Genomic DNA, 25192 nt, shown 5'->3' with positions numbered 1-25192 from the left:
GATTGGTAATTTACCGGTCTTACAGTGGGGCAAAAAAGTATTTAGTCAGCCACCAATTGTGCAATTCTCCCACTAAAAAGATGAGAGAGGCCTGTAATTTTCATCATAGGTACACTTCAACTATGACAGACAAAATGAAGAAAAAAATCCGAAAATCACATTGTAGGATTCTTTATGAATTTATTTGCAAATTATGGTGGAAATAAGTATTTGGTCAATAACAAAAGTTTATCTCAATACTTTGTTATATACCCTTTGTTGGCAATGACAGAGGTAAACGTTTTCTGTAAGTCTTCACAAGGTTTTCACACACTGTTGCTGGTATTTTGGCCCATTCCTCCATGCAGATCTCCTCTAGAGCAGTGATGTTTTGGGGCTGTTGCTGGGCAAACACGGACTTTCAACTCCCTCCAGACTTTCTATGGGGTTGAGATCTGGAGACTGGCTAGGCCACTCCAGGACCTTGAAATGCTTCTTACGAAGCCACTCTTCGTTGCCCGGGCGGTGTGTTTGGGATCATTGTCATGCTAAAAGACCCAGCCACGTTTCATCTTCAATGCCCTTGCTGATGGAAGGGGTTTTCACTCAAAATCTCACGATACATGGCCCCATTCATTCTTTCCTTTACACGGATCAGTCGTCCTGGTCCCTTTGCAGAAAAACAGCCCCAAAGCATGATGTTTCCACCCCATGCTTCACAGTAGGTATGGTGTTCTTTGGATGCACCTCGGCATTCTTTGTCCTCCAAACACGACGAGTTGAGTTTTTACCAAAAAGTTATATTTTGGTTTCATCTGACCATATGACATTCTCCCAATCTTCTTCTGGATCATCCAAATGCTCTCTAGCAAACTTCAGACGGGCCTGGACATGTACTGGCTTAAGCAGGGGGACACGTCTGGCACTGCAGGATTTGAGTCCCTGGCGGCGTAGTGTGTTACTATGGTAGGCTTTGTTACTTTGGTCCCAGCTCTCTGCAGGTCATTCACTAGGTCCCCCTGTGTGGTTCTGGGATTTTTGCTCACCGTTCTTGTGATCATTTTGACCCCACGGGGTGAGTCTTTGCGTGGATCCCCAGATCGAGGGAGATTATCAGTGGTCTGTATGTCTTCTATTTCCTAATAATTGCTCCCACAGTTGATTTCTTCAAACCAAGCTGCTTACCTATTGCAGATTCAGTCTTCCCAGCCTGGTGCAGGTCTACAATTTTGTTTCTGGTGTCCTTTGACAGCTCTTTGGTCTTGGCCATAGTGGAGTTTGGAGTGTGACTGTTTGAGGTTGTGGACAGGTGTCTTTTATACTGTAACAAGTTCAAACAGGTGCCATTAATACAGGTAATGAGTGGAGGACAGAGGAGCCTCTTAAAGAAGAAGTTACAGGTCTGTGAGAGCCAGAAATCTTGCTTGTTTGTAAGGTGACCAAATACTTATTTTCCACCATAATTTGCAAATAAATTCATTACAAATCCTACAATGTGATTTTCTGGATTTTTTTTTCTCATTTTGTCTGTCATAGTTGATGTGTACCTATGATGAAAATTACAGGCCTCTCTCATCTTTTTAAGTGGGAGAACTTGCACAATTGGTGACTGACTAAATACTTTTTTGCCCCACTGTATATGAGCTTGCTTGTGCTGAGGTGGGAGGGTTGGCAATATCTGAGGTGTGTCCTGAAAAGTGCGCCAAAGTGCACATTTTAGTATGCTCTGGTGGGATATTTAAGACCAACAGGAAGCTGGTCTTAGCAGTAACACGGTTGGTTATGGCATGGATATTGACAATGGAAGCACAGCCTATCCAGCCGTGATGCACAGTGCCCATTTGTACACGGAACAAGAAAGATGTGCTTTTTGTGCCCGTAAACCTCGTATTTAAAAACGGTTTTGTTTCGTTTGATTAAAAACCAGGTAGTTTTTTGTTGTCATTCCCAATACATTCGCCAAGTAGTCAAGACTATCAGTAAAGGGTTTGGCTCGTGAGACCACTTTGAAATAAATCTTAATCACCATAGCTTTATTAAAAGATCAAGTTTGGCAGCAGCAAAACAGTGAGCAGACATCACCTTTTTATCTATGTAGGCTATTACATTATTTTAACCAGCTCCTGTTATTATTTTGGTTGAGTAAAAAAACCTCCATGTAGGCTTTATGCCCATCATTGAACGAGAGATGAGATAATCCGGTGACACTCATATTTTCCTGTAACAATTGCTTGTTTTCCGTTTCGTTTGATAACAAAACAAACCCTTAGTAGTAGAGGTCGACAGATTAATCGGCATAGCTTTCATAACAATCGGTATTTCGGCCTTTTTGGATGCCGATTATGGGCGATTACATTGCAATCCACAAGGAAACTGCGTGGCAGGCTGACCACCTGTTACGCGAGTGCAGCGTCAAAAAGGACCTTGTGGCTGCAAGGAGCCAAGGTAAGTTTGCTAGCTAGCATTAAACTTATCTTATAAAAAACAATCAATCTTCACATAATCACTAGTTAACTACACATGGTTGATGATATTACTAGGTTAACTAGCTTGTCCTGCGTTGCATATAATCAATGCAGTGCCTGTTAATTTATCATCGAATCACAGCCAACTTCGCCAAAAGGGTGATGATTTAACAAAAGCGCATTTGCGAACAAAATCACAATCGTTGCACAAATGTACCTAACCATAAACATCAATGCCTTTCTTAAAATCAATACACAGAAGTATATTTTTTAAACCTGCATATTTAGTTAAAATAAATTCATGTTAGCAGGCAATATTAACTATGGAAATTGTGTAACTTCTCTTGCGTTCAGTGCAAGCAGTCAGGGATATGGAACAGTTTGGGCAGTCTGGCTCATTGTGAACTGTGAACTAATTAGCCAGAATTAAACATAACTATGGCATAATATTGAAGGTTGTGCAATGTAACAGCAATATTTAGACTTAGGGTTGCCACCCGTTCCATAAAATACGAAACGGTTCCGGATTTCACTGAAAGAATAAATGTTTTGTTTTCGAAATTCTAGACCAAAGGCTCATATTTCTGTGTTTATTATATTATAATTAAGTCTATGATTTGATATTTGATAGAGCAGTCTGACTGAGCGGTGGTAGGCAGCAGCAGGCTCGTAAGCATTCATTCAAACAGCACCTTACTGCGTTTTGCCAGCAACTCTTAGCAATGCTTGAAGCACAGCTCTGTTTATGACTTCAAGCCTATCAACTCCCGAGATTAGGCTGGTAATACTAAAGTGCCTTTAAGAACATCCAATAGTCAAAGGTATATGAAATACAAATGGTATAGAGAGAAATAGTTGACGCGTCATAATTCCTATAATAACTACAACCTAAAACTTCTTAACATGGAATATTGAAGAACTGGGAATATTGAACCACCAGCTTTCATATGTTCTCATGTTCTGAGCAAGGAACTTAAACGTTAGCTTTTTTACATGGCACATATTGCACTTTTACTTTCCTGTGTTTACTGTGTTTTTGTGTTATTTAAACCAAATTGAACATGTTTCATTATTTATTTGAGACTAAATAGATTTTATTTATGTATTGTATTAAGTTAAAATAAAAGTGTTCATTGTTCATTCAGTTTTGTTGTAATCGTCATTATTACAAATACTGTATATATCTAAAAGTCGGCCGATTAATCGGTATCGGATTTTTTTGGTCCTCCAATAATCGGTATCGGCGTTGAAAAATCATAGTCAGTCGACCTCTACTTAGTAGGCTACCCTTACCTTTCTATAATGCTGGTTCAACAGCAAAGCGTATGGTCATTTATCCATATAGTGGTCTACTCGTGACATTATTGCCAGCGTTCTTTTGCATTTCTCACAGTTAACATAAGCCTACCTGCAGTGCGTACTCCATTCGACTTGTATCCATCCCCATTTCCCAAAGAGCGCCTTTGTCCGGTTACCAAAGACTCGCTCCTCCAAACAAAATTGTTTCTGTATAACGCCATATCAACGGTAGGCCTGGCTATATCTTGCTTATTGAGAACGTGCCTTACACATACAATGCAATTTACGGGAGCCTAGTATTTTTTATTTGAAGAGAATTGCAATGTGTAAAGGCCTATATTAGTTAAAGCCAATTACAACAATATTGACTGTCAACACTCCAAACATATTGAGCAAACACTGGATGTTATTATATATATATGTTTTTTACTGTAGCTGTCACTCGTTACTGTAGGCTATGCTATTTAATAAACTGTAGTATCAATCCACAATGGACTAGGACGACAATATTCCGTCCCCCAGCCGAATTGGACTTGATGACAAAGCAAAGACTGTCAATAACCTACAGAACTTGAGACAAACACATGCAGTATAAGCCTTGGAACTCCTTAATTGAACAGTGTTCATTCATCAAAACCCAGCCCTTTCGCGCCACCGCCAGCTATTGCACTCATAATAACGGCTGTGAAAATAACAAAAATATTCCTGACACACCCTCGGACCTATAGCGCTACCGCCAGCACTTAAATGTACTATTGTGTTTGGTATGTTAAAATAGAGCCCCTACAGTCTTGACTGAAAAGGTGGTTAGCCTTGTGTACTGGGCAGAGGGAGCGGGCTTGGCCCATGGAGTCAGCCCTGTCAATCACACTGTGTCTGCCTCGGGTTAGGGTGACACACACATCAGGGAGGCAGGGCATGAGCCTCTGATCTGAGGTTTACTACCCCACAGACCCACCTCCGGATCATTAAAGGCAGCCACACACACACACTATACCTCACTGGCACAGAAATACAATTCACGGGTGTAGTTCACAGTGCCGCAACTGTTACCCACCTGAGAACCATTAGCAGTGCGCACACATACACACACACACACACACCTCCCTGGGGTTCCTGTGTGAGGCAGGGCTGCCACCTCCTGCATTCCTGAGAGGAACTCGTCTCACATTGTCAGAGCTGTGGCCTCCAGGGTCTTTCTCTCAATCCCCCCCTCTCTCTTTCTCACTCATTAACCTTTATCAAACAGTAACTCCCTGCAGGTCTCCTTGGCAAAGCTTGACTGAACACATACCTATCCACGCTACCACACTCTTACATAAACCACCCTAGCACAAAGAACTAGAGCCCTGCACGGGCATGAATGTTCAGCCCGAGCCCTACCCATACTCAACGTTCAGGCCCTACCCAGGCCTGATTACTTATGCCAAATGTACCCATGCCTGATTTGCTTCTGCCCTGTCCAAACCCAAAATCAGAAATAACTTCAATTGTTAGTATTCATTAGCTGCTCGTCTCTGTCTGTCCTCCCCCTCCCTGCGCTGCATGCGCTCTTCTGCTGGTCTGCCCGTGTGAGTATCCATAGCAATGACTCCGCCTTGGGCTGCTCAATGACGAGACGCAAAGCAGTTAGCTGTTGTGAAATCACCTCTCCTGTCGACTCGGACAATGTTCTGGTCTTAAATTTGATGAGGTTGAAGCACTTCTGACACTGCCACTTAATAATCTGAACGGAGTTGTTATTTCCTGTAGGATTCAGAAGAGGAGAAAGTCCACAGTTCAAGTTATGTAGCTAGTCTCAATTAGCCTAGCTAACGTTAGCTAGCTAGCTAGCCAGCTTTACTATCTTATTGTAGCTAATGTTATAATACGGTTATGTCTACTCTAGTGTCATGCTTGTTGCCATTTCCTACACTTCTGTTTGTCAAGTTGAAGTACATCAATACAGGCCTAACAGATTGCAATAAAATGTACTTTCCCTCTTTTGAGTTGCTAGAGGCCAAATACATCTGTGATACCTGGCTATGCAAAGATATGCTTTGGAGGTATGAACTTTCCCTGAGGTGAACTATCTAGAACAGGGATGGGCAACTGGCAGCCCGCCAGTTGGGGTCTCAGCTTACTGTTGAGAGTTAGAATAGTAGAATATATAAAGGTGCAATTTTGAAATTTGGTTGTGCGGTTGTGTGTCAGCAGTTTTTCTCTTGTTATGTCAGTCACTGACAACTTTAGATTGGTAAGTTAGTCTAGCCAGCTATCTACACTTGTAATAATCATGGTCGAATTACCAACCGGGGGGGGGGGGGCCCATTGATTTACTTAGTCACTCTCGCTCAGATATCATATTAAAAACAACAACATTTCTCTCCACCTAATGGCAAAATGTGCAGAATTGCATGAAATTAGCTTTAAAACTGAAAAATGTTCTCTGCACCATGGGAAAATGTGTCGAATTTCGGCAAACTTTTCTCTCAAGAGGGCCGCTAAAATGTGTTGCTCGCAAAAAAATTGCATGTGTGGGTATAGATGTAGGCACGCAGACCTGCGAGCCACTGCGGCCCCCACCCCCATCAAAGTTACCCATCCCCGATCTAGAATATATAGAACACTTGTGTGTAATGAGTCCAGTGTCAGGGGTAATGATAGACACTGTGGTGCACAGTACAGTGCTGTTGATTGTGTGGGCCGGGCTGGTAGTGAACCAGACCAGGAGGAATGTTGAAGAAACCATCTCACTTAGATTAACATCACAGCTGGACACTTGGCCTGTTGTCATCATCAACTGGCCCACAGTCAGTCACACAACCAGCGGGACTCTACAGCACATTTTCATTTGAGACGTATTTTGTTTCAGCTTTCGCTGCTGCATACTGCCGTTATTTTGGGTGGGAATTATCGGATGGCCACTTCCTTTTTAAATCAGCACTAGAAAAAAAAAAAGGATAAGAAAAATATTGTTGCTGTTGGTCCGTCCCATTATTTTCAAAGCACCCCAAAGAGTTTGTGAGAATTTAAAACCTGTCTTGGACGTATACTTACAGTATATTGATTGTAGTGTGCCTTGAAACATTGTGAACAGGTTACATACGGAACAGGTTACATACGGAACAGGTTACATACGGAACAGGTTACATACGGAACAGGTTACATACTGAACAGGTTACATACTGAACAGGTTACATACTGAACAGGTTACATACTGAACAAGTTACATACTGAACAGGTTACATACTGAACAGGTTACATACGGAACAGGTTACATACGGAACAGGTTACATACGGAACAAGTTACATACTGAACAGGTTACATACTGAACAGGTTACATACGGAACAAGTTACATACTGAACAACAGGTTACATACTGAACAGGTTACATACTGAACAACAGGTTACATACTGAACAGGTTACATACTGAGCTACAAGGCACAGTCTTCTCCTCCTCCTCTGAGTGAGCTGTTGAGTGGGTTGGGGGAGAGCTGCAGTTCATGGTCACCAGATAAAAGGAGTCCACCCTTTGAAGTAAGGTCCCGCTGTCTCTAGTCCTGTGTGGCTCAGTTGGTAGAGCATGGGGCTTGCAATGCCAGGGTTGTGGGTTTGATTCCCACTGGGGACCTGTACGAAAAAGTATGTATGGTGGCATCCGGTAGACTGCAAAATCCAAGTGTAAAGACATTATCCACTTTTAATGAGTTTAGCGGTGGGCCCGGCACCATGGAACTGTCACAGGGAACCACCTGCTTGTAATTTCAGCCATCATGTTATGTGTGAACAGGCCTTTGATAAACAACATGGAGAAAAAGGCTGTGTCAGCTGTCTGTGCAGATCAGTAGAAACAAAAACAGAAGTGGTGGTGCAGAAAATGGGAAGCTGTGTGTTATACAGGGCCTCAGGCACACACACACACACACACACACACACACATATATGCGCACACACACACACACACACACATATACACACACACACATATATACACACACACACACACACACACACATATATATATATACACACAAACACAATTACAACTATACCACACATATAATAATGAATTTATTCTGAATCGCACACGACACAACAACATATATACTTACATAAGCACACCACACATCCATCCCACACCACACAAACTATAATTATACACCACACAACACACACAAACAAACATATACCAAAACCACAAATCATACACACAGACAGCACACATCACATATCCACCATACACCATATAATACACACTTAACACACATCACATCAAAGACAGAAGCCAACAGATATAAAACATACACAACACACACAGACAACCCACACACCGTACCCACACAAGACAGACAGAACAAAAGACAGCAACATATACAACACACATACAATATAATACACACATGCCTCATTGAACCACACTAACACACAATACACAAACACAACACACACAGATATAAAACATTACACACACACATACACGCCACAAACACACATATCACACACAACGCATAAAACCAGACACATAACACATACCATAATACACACATACACAAATCCAAAACACACACTATACATACACACATAACATACATAAACACACCACATTTACACACACATACACGAGACAGATATAACACGACACACACACAGACACAAACACACACACAGACACAGACAGAACAACACAACATATTACACATACACATCTACTACACACACACAGAGCACCAACATTACATACACACATACACAGACACACACACAATATAACACACACACAACACATACACATACACACACACACACACACACACATACACAGCCACAAACACACATATACACACACACGGATACATAACTACAACACAGACACAGACAGACAAAACAACAATATAAACCAACATACACACATACACAGCACAGACCAACAAACATATACAACATGCACACATACAATCCACTACACAAGACACAACACATATAAACACACAATAGCAGTACACAACACACATATAACACACAATATTACAAACAGACACGCACACACAATAATACACACTAACACAGACACACACAGATATAAACACACACACAAAGACACAAACACATACACACACGCACACACACACAAAACAACACACACACACACACACACACAGACACAGACACGGACACAGACAGACACAAACACACATATACACACAATACATACAAACACAACACACCACACACATATACACAACACAAACTCACGAACAACATCAGATATAAAACCATCGACACTCAAGAACAAACCCAGCCATAACACAACATATACACACCACAAAGACAACATCCACATACATACACACATACACACACATACACAGATACAAACACACACACACACTACCACACGGTTGGCTGGGGCCTGTCAGAGGCCAGTCCTGTTGAAGTTAAACTGGGAGGTTGTTTATAGAGAGAGTCACTGCACACAAACATACACATTCATTGAGTCACACACACACACATACACTCAGAGATGTGCTACATGCCGTAAGAAGGACAGAAGGCCTGCTGAACCAGAACAGTGACCACCCCTCCCCTAGAATGTGACATCCGAGGTCAGAATTCCTCATATCTGTTTTCTATCTGCTCAGTAAAGAACATGATGGCTTTTCTGGAGTTTTGGGGATTTATTTAAAGATTTGTAGAAAGTAATTAAAGGTTCTATTAAAAGTTCTATTTAATTGTTTTCCCAATTGGCAGTTTGGAACTGATCGGTGTGTTGTGGCTAATTCCTTCAGGGTCATGACTTGGGTCCTGACTGGAAACATTGACTTACTTCTTTTTTCGGACAAAAATAACTCTCCCAAACCTACACAACACAACTCATAATGCTTTTGGAACTCGGCTACTTTTCTGTAAAACCAGTTGACATAGTAACAGTCCTAACCCCGGATGTCGTAGATGAGGAAAGGGTGTGACAGGAAAGGGTGTGGCCTACATGAGAGAGGTCACAGCATAACGAGAGCACCGGCGTGACCTCATTTCCTCCCACACAGGCACGCCCCAGGAAGTATCTGAGAAGCCAATTACCTCATTGGACAGACTGTGTGACCTCAACCCCCGGTTGTCGGTTGTGACCGCAACCCAAATGGCAGGCCTACCACGGAAAATAAATGGTATCGAGCTGCCCGACAGTTGTTTTGGCGCCACAAGGACGTTGCAATTTAGGACAGCCCAGTTCATGTGCCACTTTTCCCCTCAGGAAAACACTGTTGTTGCAGCCGGGCAAACATTGACCAATGACCACAGTTGTCTGGGTCCTTCCAGTCCCTCATTCGGGTCCAAGGATGTCTGTGTCCAGAAGTGCTGTACTGTATCTACAGTGTTTGGAAAAACTCTACATTTGTTTGAAGGGATTTTTCAGAGGACAGGCAAGGAGAAGACCGCAGCACTAATTTAATTCGATACTAACCTTCACTTTTATACTGTACTTGTGGGTGACCCTTGCATCCCTTGTAGGTCTGGTCCCTGGCTTGGCGCAGTGCCCAGGGTGACTGCAGTAAGCTGATAGGAAAACCCACACACCACTTAGGCTGCAGCACACGCTAAATAGTGCACTTGCAGTATCTACCATGTCTGTCATGTCAACACGTACGAGTGCCACTTAGAGAACCCGCAAAGGTGATGACCTACCACGTCCATAGATTACGATGGGCATTACGTCAGGTTTGGCGCATTGTCTGCTATTGTGGCTGCTTTTGTGACAGGTGGCCATTTTGAAATGCTCTTAAAGGGGCAGTGCAGTCAAACATATTTTGCCCATACTATGAGCTCGAAATATCACTTTGAAATTGTGATTATGCCCATTTAGTGTTATAGCTTTTAGGAGAAAAATGCCTGGAATTTCAGCCTGTTCAGGTAGGATGGAGTTTTTGTCTCACAGCATGACATCACAATCTGATCTGATTATTCTGACCAATGACGTCATCTTTTATTTGCATTTATAAACCGAGTGGATCGAGCCCTGAATGCTGATTGACTTAAAGCCGTGGAATATCAGACCGTATACCATGGGCATGACCCAATTAAATTTTTTCTACTGGTCTAAATTACTAACCAGTTTATAATAGCAATAAGGCACCTCTGGGTTTGTGGTATATGGCCAATATACCATGGCTACGGGTTGTATCCAGGCACTCCGCGTTGCGTTGTGCGTAAGAACACCCCTTAGCCGTGGTATATTGGCCGAATACCACACCTCCTCGGGCGTTATTGCTTAAATATATCCTCCTACTTTGAAGGGGTTAGCCGGGTAGGCTCTCTAGAGTCTAGACCAGGGGTACTCAACTCTTACCCTACGAGGTCTGGAGCCCGCTGGTTTTCTGTTCTACCTGATCATTTATTGCACCCACCTGGTGTCCCAGGTCTAAATCAGTTCCTGATTAGAGGGAAAGAATAAAAAACAGGAGTGGAACTTGCTTCAAGGTCCGGAGTTTAACATGTGGGGTCTATACGATCTTATCCGCCAATCAGGGCTGTGTATGTAAATATATTTAAATTTATATCAACACACCCACACGATCAGACTGAGCATTTCAATGGCAAAAGGAGGCTCAGGATTAAATTATACCAAAAATATATTTTTTGTTATTCTCATGAAATAAACACACACAGTGATTTATTAGACATGCAGCGACAATTTATATATGCAATTAAAAAGACCTTTGATTCACCTACGTGTGCTGTCAGATACAATAGTGATCTGTTGCAGCAGAACATAGAGGATTAACCTTCTATGGCCTTATGTCATCCAGCGGGGACACACACACACACACATTGCCACATCAGCCAGAGTACTAGACGTCCCATGGGCCATTTGTTGGTCAGACCGCACAATAGAAAGCCTGGCTTTCCTTTGGTTTCCTTCCTTTGTTGAAACAAAATGGTTTCCGAGTGGCCACACCAAATTGTATTCAAGAGGTTAATGGTAGAATCTGAGCCAGAAATGCAGCAACAACCTTTGGGAAGTTTTCTTAGAGCTCTAGCAATTTAGCCAATTACATTTCAACAACAGTTATTGTAAATAAGAATTTGTTCTTACCTGACTTGCCAGATTAAATAAAAAATATCTAACTTTGCATCTGCACTGTTCTTCAGGTAAAATGTTCAGTGGAAATGGGTAAAAGTCGTCCTTGTACATATAGTGTATGTTGTTTTTTTACTATACAATCGTTGGTTTTCGTTTGGCTTCTATTTTAAAGTGAAGAATTGGAGTCTCGGCATCACTCTGTTGCCCTGCAATTGCCTGTATTCTACTGCTGCTTACAGAAAACTCCCATGTAGACTGTTTGAGTCTTACACTCAGATTGTCACTTTAAAATGTATGCCAAACAAAATCCATTGATTTCAAAGTTGAACAAACCATACAAGTCTAAGCACAAGGACTACTACTTAAACTAATGAAAATGTACCCCCTTTTTCTCCCCAATTTCGTGATTACAATCTTGTCTCATCGCTGCAACTCCCCAACAGGCTCGGGAGAGGCGAAGGTCGAGTCATTTGTCCTCCGAAACATGACTCGACCTTCAACAACCCGGAAGCCGGCTGCACCAATGTGTCGGAGGAAACACCGTTCAACTGATGACTGATGTCAGCCTGCAGGCGCCCGGCCCGCCACAAGGATTCGCTAGAGCACAATGAGCCAAGTAAAGCCCTTGCAGCCAAACCCCCCCCTAACCCGGACGACGCTGGGCCAATTGTGTGCCGCCCTATGGGACTCTCGGTCACGGCCGGATCGAACCCCAGGCTGTAGTGACGCTGCAACAATGCAAAGCCTTAGACCGCTGCGCCGCTCGGGAGGCCCCCACAAGGACTACTTTTAACAATTTACACAGAGAATTTGACAAACACATTTACTTGATACCAAACTTTGCGTCTGCACTGTTAAAAGTGGTCCTTGTGCATAGAGTTGTATGGTTTGTTAAACTTTGAAATCAATGGCTTTTGTTTGGCCTACATTTTACAGTGAAAAGTCTAAGCGTAATTGCGTTACCGTGGAATTACACATATGTAAAAACAGACACTGTAAAGTCAGACACTGTAAAACCAGTTCTGCGCCTCTATACTATAGCAATCTGCCATTGACTCGACGTTATACCATTGACTGGGCTATCAAATGAAATGTCACTGAAAAGGTTATACCTATAATGTGTTAAAGCGTCTGCATGCTTCCCATCCGAAACAGTTTTCATATATTATGATGGAATTTTGAGTATTCTTTTCCCCGTTTTGGTCTTTGGCAAGGTTTTTTTGGGCTGTTCGTGCACAAATGTTTCCTTCGGGAGGCAAGCCGAAGTTTGGAGCCGAAGTCTACGCCCCTTCTTCGGTCATTGGTCAACAATAAGGATTCATCAATGAAATGTTTTTAAGGGAGGCACAAGCCGAAACGAAGCATTTCGGAAGCCTATAGGCATTGTCACCTCCCAGACTGTCCAGTAGATGGAGCTCCTGACGTGTTATGCTGTATATACACACAGACAGCTCTGTGAAAAGAGAGAGAGACAGAGAGTGAGAGGGCCCCACCATACAGATAGTAAGTAGCCCTACAATGAGCTCTGTCACTTCACACTGTACAAGTGCACTGGCTGGTCACTTAAACTCTTTATTTATGTACGTCCACAATTTGAAAGTGTTCAGGGAAGGAAAGATGCAGAGAGTAGAGAAGGATTTAAAAGAGAGGGATGAAGAGAGATGGAGAGTGGTGCAGGCCAGGTTAGATACACTGTCCAGGATGTGTATTATGGCTGGGAGGGAGGGAGGTTTTGCTGGAGCGTGTGCTGCTCTGCTCTGTTCTGCCCTAACCCTAATCCCTCTCTCTGATACACCATTGGCACATGCTATTCTAATCTCCCTGATTGAGGAAGGCAGAGGGAGGAGGGGTTGGAGTAAAAAGGGAATAATGGAGGAGAGATTATAGGAGAGCGAGGGAGAGGAACGGAGAGGAGGAATGGTAAGGCTTAGCCTGTGGGGAAATGAAAATGGAGAAAGAGAGCGCGAAAGTGAGAGAGAGAGAGCGTTAGAGAGGGATAGGGGACCGGGGGACCACTGATCAGGATTATAACCTGTCATTACCCCTCCCTTTGACGTCGGTGAAAGATGACACCATATGACTCTGCAGATTCTCGCAGCTTCCGGGGTCAGATGACCCTAGAGCTGTGTCTTTCTCTCTGGCCTGATCAGCAGCCAGCCTTTCCCCTGTCTGCCTGTCTGCCTGCCTGTCTGCCTGCCTGCCTGTCTGCCTGCCTGCCCTAGTGCTACAGCAGCCTAGAGTGTGCTGTTCTCTCGTTGGGAACATCCGTGGATGTCCCAGATTATTGGGTTTGTGTGGGCCTAGCAGAGAGGCCTTGTGGCCCAGAAGGACATTACATTACAGGCAGGTTAGATAGAGAGACAGCTGGAACCTCAGGAGGCCTGCTTGCTGGCTCTATCTGATTCTGGTTGGGAGAATTCATGAATGATGCATCTGCTAAGTATCAAACATGACTTGTTGGTACAGTTAAAATGTAACACACTGATGTAAGAAATTATATTGTAACTATTTTATTACCTCAAACTGTATGTGTATTCTGTGTGTGTATAAAAGTGTATGTGCATGTTTCTCCTGCGGTATATATTTTGGCATTTGTCAAATGTTTCATCCATCCTAAACTGTCCTACCTGGATCCCATTTGAATTCCGTATCTAACCTTACACCACTGCTTGTCTCTGTCTCCCCCCTCAGAACCATGGCAGAGCTGGACCTGAGCCTGAGCGATGCTCTGATGGACAGTGTGCCCCAGGCTGGCCCGGAGGACCTGGTGGAGAGGGACTTTGTGGCCCAGCTGGAGGCCGAGGCTTTTGACGACCAGGTGGGCGAGACTGTGGGCAAGACGGACTACATCCCCCTGCTGGACAACGACGGGAACAGGGCAGGTGAGCTGACTGGAGGGGACGGGGTTAGGGGGATGAGGGGAAGGAGGGAGGAGGGAGGTCATTGAGCTCAGTCACTAACACAATCATAGGTCATAAGTGAAGGTGAGCAAAAGGGGTTGGTTGATCGATGACAATGGGAATATGAATGAACACCTGCCATGCTACCCGACTATATGTAAACTTATTAACCTACAGTGGATGACCTCAGACTGATGCACCGCTGGGCTTATCACTGTACATCCATCCTAACCAGGGGGCAGTGCTTAGTGAAGGGATATGTAAGACTCTCTCTGGGTAATGCAGGATGATGTGTAAGACTCACTCTTCTCTCTGGGTAATGCAGGGTGATGTGTAAGGCTCACTCTTCTCTCAGAGTAATGCAGGGTGATGTGTAAGACTCACTCTTCTCTCTGGGTAATGCAGGGTGATGTGTAAGGCTCACTCTTCTCTCTGGGTAATGCAGGGTGATGTGTAAGACGCACTCTTCTCTCAGGGTAATGCAGGGTGATGTGTAAGACTCAGGGTAGTGCAGGGTGATGTGTAAGACTCACACTCTTCCCTCAGGGTAGTGCAGGGTGATGTGTAAGACTCACACTCTTCTCTCGGGATAATGCAGGGTGATGTGAAAGACTCACACTCTTCTCTCAGGGTAATGCAGGGTGATGTGAAAGACTCACACTCTTCTCTCAGGGTAATGCAGGGAAAGACTCACACTCGTCTCTCAGAGTAATGCAGGGTGATGTGAAAGACTCACACTCTTCTCTCAGAGTAATGCAGGGTGATGTGAAAGACTCACACTCTTCTCTCAGGGTAATGCAGGGTGATGTGAAAGACTCACACTCTTCTCTCAGGGTAATGTGCTTGGCTTTTATTGTTCCCATCTCCATCAATGACTTCCTCCCATCTATTCTTCCTTCCTGGGAGAGATGAGCGAGAGAAAGACAGAAAGAGAGCTCTACAAATCTTCTTTTATATCTATTACCCATGTATGTTTCTGTAATTGTACTGTATGTGTGTGTGTGTCTGTCTATAATTTGATTATGATGTGTCCAAGTCTGTAAATTGTTATGTCTGATATTTGTCTGAAACATTTTTCCCCGCTGCTGTTGTCTTGGTTGGATCAGGTATCTCTTGAAAAACCTATTTGATCTCAATTAGACTAACCCGGATGAATGAAGGTTAAACGAACAATACGTGCAGCCAGGCGTCTTAGAGTTTCACATGCTGTATGAGCAGATCATGCATGTTCTAATGAAATGTACCCCAGGATTAGTCCTTAGCGTATGGGCTTCACCATCTACACCCGACCGATACCACCGTTAATCCATGGTATTGAATGTGCGGATAGCTGCCAACGTCTAATCTCACTTTAATTCAGACCTCCGTGGTTTCTGGGAAGGGCTGCCGTAATTAGGCACGTAACTAGGCCCAACGGTGTAGGAAAACTATAATCCTAAAAGTGAGAAGAAGCGTGTGTGTGACGTTACATGACTTTATGTAAGCAGCTCCAGATAAGAGACTGATGAAGCCAGACAGAGCTGGACAAGGCCTGCCTTTTTGGGTCTGACGGTGTGTCACTCCAGCGGCTGCGGCCTGATTTTAGTGGAGCGTTTGTGTGTGGGTCCAGCAGACTGTGACTCAGCTGTAGGCCACGTCTCTTGTCCAGACAGTCTGTCCAGAGTTGCAGACTGTGTGTGGGCAGTTTTCCATGATGGCCAACTTCAGAAGTACCTTAGGCAGAAATTAAGTGTTGGTTCCAGCTGACGCACCAACACGCCTTGTTGGTGTGTGTCCAATCAGAAAACGAATAGGTAGTTCGGCTATGTGGTGTGTGTGTGTGTGTGTGTGTGTTGTGTGTGTGTGTGTGTGTGTGTGTGTGTGTGTGTGTGTGTGTGTGTGTGTGTGTGTGTGAGCAGATGCCGACTCTGTGTTGGAGAATGGCGAGCAGGACGCCCAAGGGGCACAAAAACCTGGTAAGAGTTGATTCCCAGAATTTTCCACTCTGTCCCCGGCCACTCTGAACATACCACCTGATCATTCTCATGCACCTCGCCCGTCACGCCTCTTTCTCGTCCTTTACTTCCTGCTTCCTGTGTCCTCGTCATTTGCTTGAGTTATTTCTCTTTTTGAGTGTTTTGACTGTGTGTGGTTGGGTTGGCTCCATTCTTACTTGTATAGTCAACCAAGGACTTTCAGGGCAGGATGTGTAAGGTTAGTTATATATTGGTAGGCCAGGATGTGTAAGGTTAGTTATATATTGGTTGTCCAGGATGTGTAAGGTTAGTTATATATTGGTAGTCCAGGATGTGTAAGGTTAGTTATATATTGGTAGTCCAGGATGTGTAAGGTTAGTTATATATTGGTAGTCCAGGATGTGTAAGGTTAGTTATATATTGGTAGTCCAGGATGTGTATGGTTAGTTATATATTGGTAGTCCAGGATGTGTAAGGTTAGTTATATATTGGTAGTCCAGGATGTGTATGGTTAGTTATATATGGTAGTCCAGGATGTGTAAGGTTAGTTATATATTGGTAGTCCAGGATGTGTAAGGTTAGTTATATATTGGTAGTCCAGGATGTGTATGGTTAGTTATATATTGGTAGTCCAGGATGTGTAAGGTTAGTTATATATTGGTAGTCCAGGATGTGTATGGTTAGTTATATATTGGTAGTCCAGGATGTGTATGGTTAGTTATATATTGGTGAGCCAGGATGTGTATGGTTAGTTATATATTGGTAGTCCAGGATGTGTATGGTTAGTTATATATTTGGTAGTCCAGGATGTGTATGGTTAGTTATATATTGGTAGTCCAGGATGTGTATGGTTAGTTATATATTGGTTGCACCTTTTTGAGGTTGAACGGCATCGTGTCACACACTGTAAAGGTACAAGGCCGTTATTCTGTATTTCCTTTCATTCGTCGTTACCTTGCTCTTCTCTCTCACCTGTATCCGAGAGGCTGAGTAGCCATTACTACAGTTCACAGGAACTCTATAGAAGTTACAGAATCTCCTGAATTGTGCATAAGAACCTTGAAGGGATAAGAAAGAAGGTGAACTGTGAACACTCATGTTCTGTGAACACTCTCAAGTGCTGCCGTGGATCACTTCAGTTTCTCAAGCGCTGAAATGCTGTCTACTCTCGTCCTTCCATCTGAAATGAGGTGTTCTGTGACTGGCTGAGCAGTCTTTATCAGAGTGTTCTGCCTATCTGATGGAAGCTTCATTATTGCTTGTTGCCTCTGAGGTAATTAACTAACTGCAGCACTGGAGGGAGGAAATGAACTCTGCTCTGCCTTTATGCCATCTCCTATTGAACGGCCCTTTTAATTACCCACTAACAGACAAACGTGTGCCGTAGGACGTCTGCATATATTTCAATACATTTCAGCAGACTGTAAGGGGAATTCCACTTTGTGTGTCTGTGTGTGTGTGTGTGCGTGTGCGTGCGTGCGTGTGTGTGTGTGTGTGCTTTGTACACTCCTTTTCTTTCTTTGCTTCCGTTTCCTCAGTCTAATTCCTTTGCCATTCTGACAATTCCAATCCACCACATGACCCTTTCTTGAAATACTGTGCATGACCTTGATGAGGTTGAAATTGCATGGAGGAAATAGTTAGTCTGATGCACCCAATGCTCTATTACACCAACACTCATACTTACCACACAAGTACAGTACAACTCTCTCTCCCTTCAGCCCAGGTTGAGTTGGATAAAAGTAGAGAGCTTGTGCCCGTTGGCAGTGTGGCTGTGCCCAGCATGTCATAGTGCCCGCCTGCCTTGCCCATCTGACCGTGGGTTGATGGGAGGGTGTTACTGGGGAGCAGGACTGCGGGCGGTCGTCTGGGTTGGCATGACCTCTGTCCGTCTGTCTGTCTGTCTGTCTGTCTGTCTCTGTCCCTCGATCATTTATTTATTTCTATTATTTTTTTGGTGGTCCCTCGATCTGTTTGCATGCCTCGGTCAGCGTCAGTCACTGCGGTTACAAACTGTGTCTGAGTGTGTGGTGGCAGTATGTGTGTGTGGCAGGGATATGCTGTGGGACAGGGGTGTTCTTAGGGAGGATGTATTCTGGACTTCCAGACCAGGCTCCAGTCCAGACTTGGAGCCTGTATTCACTTAATCCTCTCTGACTCTTGATTTGCCTCAAATCCACTGTAGGACACAAGAGGATGTCATCAGCTATCTCATAGCGAGGTTGTGTAAATAGAAGATATGTTTATATGAAATAATGTCGACCCATTGATATTAAGATATGTTTTTTCTATGTATAATAGCCACCTACTGGTGATGCAATTGTGCTAGACTACTTGCACGTAGCATCTGGCCTTTTCTGGGTACATTGATTCCATTTATCATTATCAAAAGTAACCTTTTGGGGAGTAGAGTAGAGTAGAGGCAGGAGGTATAAGTAGTAACTAGGTCAGAGAATTGAGACGTAAGGTGAATGCAGAGACGGGAAGCAACGTTTGGGAGCCATGAGAATGAGTTTGTGTGTTTGCGCTGCATGATGCCACTGGCTGCGATGCATGTAGGTATGCTACTGCATGGGGAAATGCTTGGAGTAGGCAGGTGTTGTAGTTGGCAGAACTGGTTCTGTTGTGATCGCTTTACTAACCAGCACTCTTGTTCTCTTCCCTATCACCCCTCTCACCCACCATGTCCCCCCACTCCTATTCATACTCTTATACCCTCCTTCCCTTTCTCTTGGATCATCTCTCCATCTCTCTCTACCTCCTATCTACCATTCATCTCTCTGTCTGAGTGTCTCTCTCTCTTCTCTCATCCTCTTTTTCTTCCTCTCTTCCCTTTCCTCTCTCTTGTCCTTCCCCAACCCAAGCTTCAGAGGACTAGAACAAGCCACCGCCTGAGTGTCAGCTGTGCTTCTGCTTCTCTGCACCTCTCCTCTCCCACCTCAGTACCCCCTCCCCCTATAACAACCACACCACCACCACCGCAATGCCCATCAGCCTGGAGACCTCTGTAGGAAACATTGTGGACCCTCTCCTGACTCTCGCCAGCCTTCCATCAGAATATGGGGGTTAGGGTGCTCCACTGCCGCCAGCATAAGTCCACTCTCTCTCCTACTCTGAGCCTAGAGGACTAAATGAGCAAAAATAAGCCTTCACCTACACAGATTATCAAGCACACAAGCAACACAGTAGCTATGCAGGTACAGACTCATACACACAAGGAACATTCAGACAGAATATACACAGACACACACACACACACAAACACACACACACACACACACACGCAAACACATACACTAACACACACAGATGCTTTGAAACTCCATACACTCAAACCAGAGTATGACTAGGGTCCTATACATTTTTTTGTTTGTTGCCTGATTCCATTTTTAGCAACATTTTGTTTTTCTCCGTTTTGTTTTTCCAGGTTTCCATTTTCCCCTGTTTTTCTTCTTCTTCAAATTTTCTATTTCAAAATGACACTTTTTTAATAGAAAAACAACTGAAGTGGATGTTATAAGTCCATGTTTTAACAACAATGTTTAAATAACATCAGGAGACCACTTTTGAGGTCTGGGCAAATGTAGAAATGTAGATCTTTGGGTGTAATGACCCTTTTAATTCTAGTGTGCAACTAGCAACAGGCTGCTGTCTAGCTGTCAAAACAAACACAAACACTTGAATGATGCGAATAATCATGATATCATTCTGCCAGGCAAGCACAGTCTACTTTGTAGCTAACATTTCAACGAGAAGGGTGTTGGGAGTCTTTCCATCTACCAGAAGGTTTTCATTAGCATCACCGCTAAGGCCACACAAAGTGGTAGCCGTGCCCACCGCTCATCCACAGACTGGGAGTTCTCGTTGCCTCCTCAGAAAGTTGCAGGAATTATACGAATCACTGATGCATTCTGTTCGTGTCATGATGAACTTGAGCAAATGAATTCATTTTCAGTATCTTTAGTCGATTCCCTATTAAGTCCAAGACATTGTAGAATATTGTTGAATTCCGCTGTAACGTCCGGATTCCGTGATTCCGTCCGCGTTCTCCGCATCGCACATTTTCTCGGGCCCTAGATGAGTGTTATAGGATGCTACAACTCCGGGTGAGAGTACTGTTAATATGGCTGGTCATGATGACAGAGTTCCGTCACAAACACGCCCGTCTGCCACCCTGTCCTCTTCTCATATCCCATATGGCCCCCTGGGCTTTTTCACATATTGTTCCAGGAAGTGATGCGTACTACTAGTAACTGTAATATATTACACACACATGCAGCCACACTTGTTATTTACTCATAAGTGTAGTTTACATACTCACCCTTCCACAAAGTTTCTCCACACAATTTACAATGTAGCATCTCTCTCTTTCAATTCTCTCTCTCTCTCTTTCAATTCTCTCTCTCTCTCTCTCTCTCTCTCTCTCTCTTGTCTCACTCACTTTCTTGGTGATGTTTTATTATGCTTCAGTGGACAAGTTCATCTCCACACGCACACGCACACACACGCACACATAAACTTTGATTTGATTTGACCCAGAGTACCACTGCCAGCCGCTCTCCTCCCGTCAGCACCTTGTCTCTTACTGGGATAGCTCTGCCAGTGTGTTCTCCTAACACCAAACTCACGCTGCTTCTAGCTCTGATGTCAGGTTGTCTCTGTCCTAAAAGTCTGGGCTGTTTCTGAAAGTCCCATTTTTTTTCTTCTCTCTAACACACTACTTTTTAACACATGCCACTCGAAGTGAAAGTTCGCACGCTTTCTCATTCATCTGTCTTTTGTTTCATTTCAGTTTAAAGTAAATATAGTGAAAGTTAAGGATGACGTAAACACATTTACGCGGTTTACCAACCTCTTTTTCCCTGTGGCTTTGCTGTTCTCAGAAAGTCGTCCCCTTGATTTTGACTACTCTTCGTGTTGTTGATATCCCCCTCCTCCACTGCTGGATAGCGCATCTGTGTACAGCACTCTTTTTATAGACTGTCCGTCCGTCGTAGTTTGTCCATCTGTCTGCACGTTGTGCTAATAAACTCTTCCACAACCTGGCTTTGCATTCCTCTTTCTTCACCGGTTAACCTCCAATTAACCCCTTGTTGATTCTGTCAATGTTGCTTTTTGCTTTTCAATGTTTGCTGATTCTGTCTTTTTATTTCCCGTTCAAACGATATCATGAAATGTTAATTCACTCCACCGAACTGTCGTTTTCTTGAAAGCTGCGAAAGAGTGGAGCTCCGCTGACACCATTCTTGCCATAGTAACCTTTCGATGCTGTGTGTTTTTGCCAAGTTACAACTTACATTAGACATGACACTGCTTCAGAAGCCTGCTGGTGGCCGAAACTGGTACACTTTAACAGGGCTCTTTTTTTTGCCTTTCTTAATATACATTATAATATATTATTAATATTAATAGACAAACGTCTTAATTAACCATTCATTTTAAGGATGGGCGATTTATATGGAATGAATTTGATTAATTCAAATGTATGTTTTTTCACAATATTGCAAATACCTGAATCGCCAGAATTACGTTTTTTTTCTTTTTGTTTTTTGTTTTATGTCCGCTTGTTTTAATGTTGTTTTTTTGGTCTCGTCTGACCAACTTCTTGTAGCAGGCATTATAGAAAATGAACATACGTCTCATAAACGATCTCTCAAGCACAAGCCCACATGCTGGTGAGGAGCCAGAGAATCTGTATATTTGAAGTCTAGCCAACCTGGATCTCTTTGCTAGCTAACAGGGTAGAACAGTTACATTGTTATGAACACACCCTTCTGTTCATCTCCAACTGTTTGAACACACTCCTTCACTCCTTCTGCTGTGACTGCGCCTTCCCATTTCACTCACTCACACACACACACACACACACACACACACACACACACACACACACACACACACACACACACACACCACGCCCCTGCCACGCCCCTGCCACACCCCTGCCACGCCCAGCAACAACGCTGAAAGATCACTACTTCCTCTGACAACAAGCAGTTTCAACTCGCTATTTTCGTTTGAGGTTTGGTCCAACAGAGTCATTACTGTAATAGAGGAGAAGTGAACCTTTCTACCTGTTCCCTTTTTATGTTTCAACTCCTCAAACTGCGTGACGAGCAGCCCCCCTATCAAAACGGAAGTATCAATGAACATTGGATTCTGGAAAACGAATGCTCAGTCTCTGTTGCATGCATTTTTCGCCCCCAGACTGTCACGATCGTCTTGATAAGAGAGAGAGGACCAAAACGCAGCGTGTGAAAAATAAGACATCTTCTTTTTATTATAAGAAGGAAAACAAAACAAAACAACAAACAGACGAACGTGAAGCTATGAAAGAACTAGTGCACACATGCAACATAGAACATAGACAATTACCCACAAACACCTAAAGCCTATGGCTGCCTTAAATATGGCTCCCAATCAGAGACAACAATAAACAGCTGTCTCTGATTGAGAACCAAATCAGGCAACCATAGACTTTCCTAAACACCTACACTGAACACAACCCCATACATACTAAAAACCCCTTAAACAATACACACACCCTAAACTAGACAAAACACACAAAGACAACCCACCCCAACTCACGCCCTGACCAACTAAATAAATAAAAGAAAAAGGAACAATAGGTCAGGAACGTGACACAGACTGTAGTACTAGCTATCGAGTCTGTGTTTTATAAATGTGCAATGAGCATAAAAACAAGTATATAAGGAGTTGGCAACTCGTTGTTATTCTGAGAAATAAGGTCGGCCACTTGATTTCAACATCTGAACAAAGTGGACAGGCTAGAATGTGTTCAAACAGTTGGAGATGAACAGAAGGGTGTGTTCATAACAATGTAACTGTTCTACCCTGTTAGCTAGCAAAGAGATCCAAGTTGGCTAGACTTCAAATATACAGATTGTCTGGCTACTCACCAGCATGTGGGCTTGGGCTTGAGAGACTGCTTATGAGACGTGTGTTCATTTTCGATAATGCCTGCTACAAGAAGTTAGTCATTATTAGTGAACGTACATTATTCATGGGTCTGGTTACATTTGTAACAGTAAGGGCATTTTGATAGACTTCAAAGCCAGATCAGTGATTACTGCAACAACAAAAAAGCAGGATGAGCTAGTTTGATAATTACATTTTCGGGTCTTATGGTTGTGGAAGGCAGGTATAATTTCACCAGCCCTGAATTCATTTGATTATTTCTGACTGTTTGAAATGTAGTATATTTGACCTTTAATTGTACAACAAAGCGTATTTAGAATATATATATTTTTTAATTAAGACATATCGTGAATCACCCATAAGTTGAGATAGGGCTGGGCGATATGACCTAAAAATCCAAACTCCATTTGCCTCGGTCACAAACAGCACCTTGATTAATAGCATTAGCTAATTGAAATGGGGAATAGTTTTACCTGCAATGAAGTAGTCTGCTTGGTTTAGTAATGTTTCTGAAGAATAATGTTTCTTAGACTAATTAATGAGTGCCACCCTTGCCTGATTCGTCATGGACTTTAATTAATCAAGCTACTTTACCAATACAAGAGGGACGGGAGACAGATGGATACGACCACAAAAAGACACTTGTTTTTTTCCTACTGTTTTGATGTCCTTGTCTAACACAGCCTTTACTCTTAGGAGAGCTCTGTCCTTCTTCGTTCATTTAACTTTACTCGCACCCTTGTGAGATCAGATCATCCTGACCTGTCTATTCCTTCTCCTCTCTGTGCCATTAGACTGCAGTTAGCACTGTGTGTATCTGTGTGTCGATGTTCGTGTGTATGTGCTCTCCAGTTCTCTTCCGAGCGGAACAGGGGGCCTGGTTAGCACTGCTGCTGTGTGGCCTCTTGGCAGGCTTCTCTCTGTCTCTCCAGTCCGTGGGGAGATCTCCAGCTCGAGCTGCAGCTATATGGGTCAGGTTGGCCTACTTACGGCTGGGGGCTGCAGCAGCAGCGGCTGGATGGCCTCACATCAGATGTGCTTCATGGGGAGGCAGAGCAGAGGAGAGCGGGGAGGACAGGACCGTCCCTCCAGAGACCCACAGGAGCCTGCCTCCGAGTCCTCAGAGCCCTGGTCCTGCCAGCTGTGTCACCCACAACCCTGGGAAAAGAGAGAGTGAGAGGGAGACTGCCCCTGCCATGGAGTGTGACGGAAAGAGAGAGGGCAAAGATAACTTTGACTTATACATTATACATACTTACTTTCATTAAAATGCAAAGATACAGAGCTGCCACCAGGAGAAAGGTAGGAAGAGAGTTTGACAGAAAGACTGAGACAGAGACCAAGAGAGACAGAGACCAAGAGAGACAGAGACCAAGAGAGACAGAGACCAAGAGAGACAGAGACCAAGAGAGACAGAGATCAAGAGAGACAGAGACCAAGAGAGACCGAGAGAGACAGAGACCGAGAGAGACAGAGACGCGCTGAGAGAGACAGACAGTGACTGACAGAGACAGACAGTGACTGACAGATACTGAGAGATACAGACAGAGACTGAGAGAGGACAAGAGCCAGAGACTGAGAGACAGACAGACAG

At 43.6% G+C, this 25192-nt stretch overlaps 1 protein-coding gene across 8 annotated transcripts in view; it reads left to right on the top strand.

The window, feature by feature from the left end:
* Positions 1-25192, top strand: part of LOC111953388 (microtubule-associated protein 4) — a 114822-nt gene that overhangs the window by 12781 nt on the left and 76849 nt on the right. For 6 of the 8 annotated variants that reach the window (XM_023972616.2, XM_023972610.2, XM_023972613.2 and 3 more), the window contains exons 2-3: positions 14496-14686; positions 16603-16659. In XM_023972616.2, coding sequence (XP_023828384.1) covers positions 14500-14686; positions 16603-16659 — 244 coding nt within the window. In that variant the 5' untranslated portion in view covers positions 14496-14499. The remainder of the gene's footprint in view (positions 1-14495; positions 14687-16602; positions 16660-25192) is intronic. The other 2 variants (XM_070435688.1, XM_023972612.2) reach the window with 1 other exon arrangement.

The sequence above is a fragment of the Salvelinus sp. IW2-2015 genome, linkage group LG27 (assembly GCF_002910315.2).
Source record: "Salvelinus sp. IW2-2015 linkage group LG27, ASM291031v2, whole genome shotgun sequence".
NCBI lineage: Eukaryota > Metazoa > Chordata > Actinopteri > Salmoniformes > Salmonidae > Salvelinus > Salvelinus sp. IW2-2015.
The sequence above is the reverse complement of the archived record's forward strand: the minus strand, read 5'-3'. Positions and strand labels throughout refer to the sequence as shown.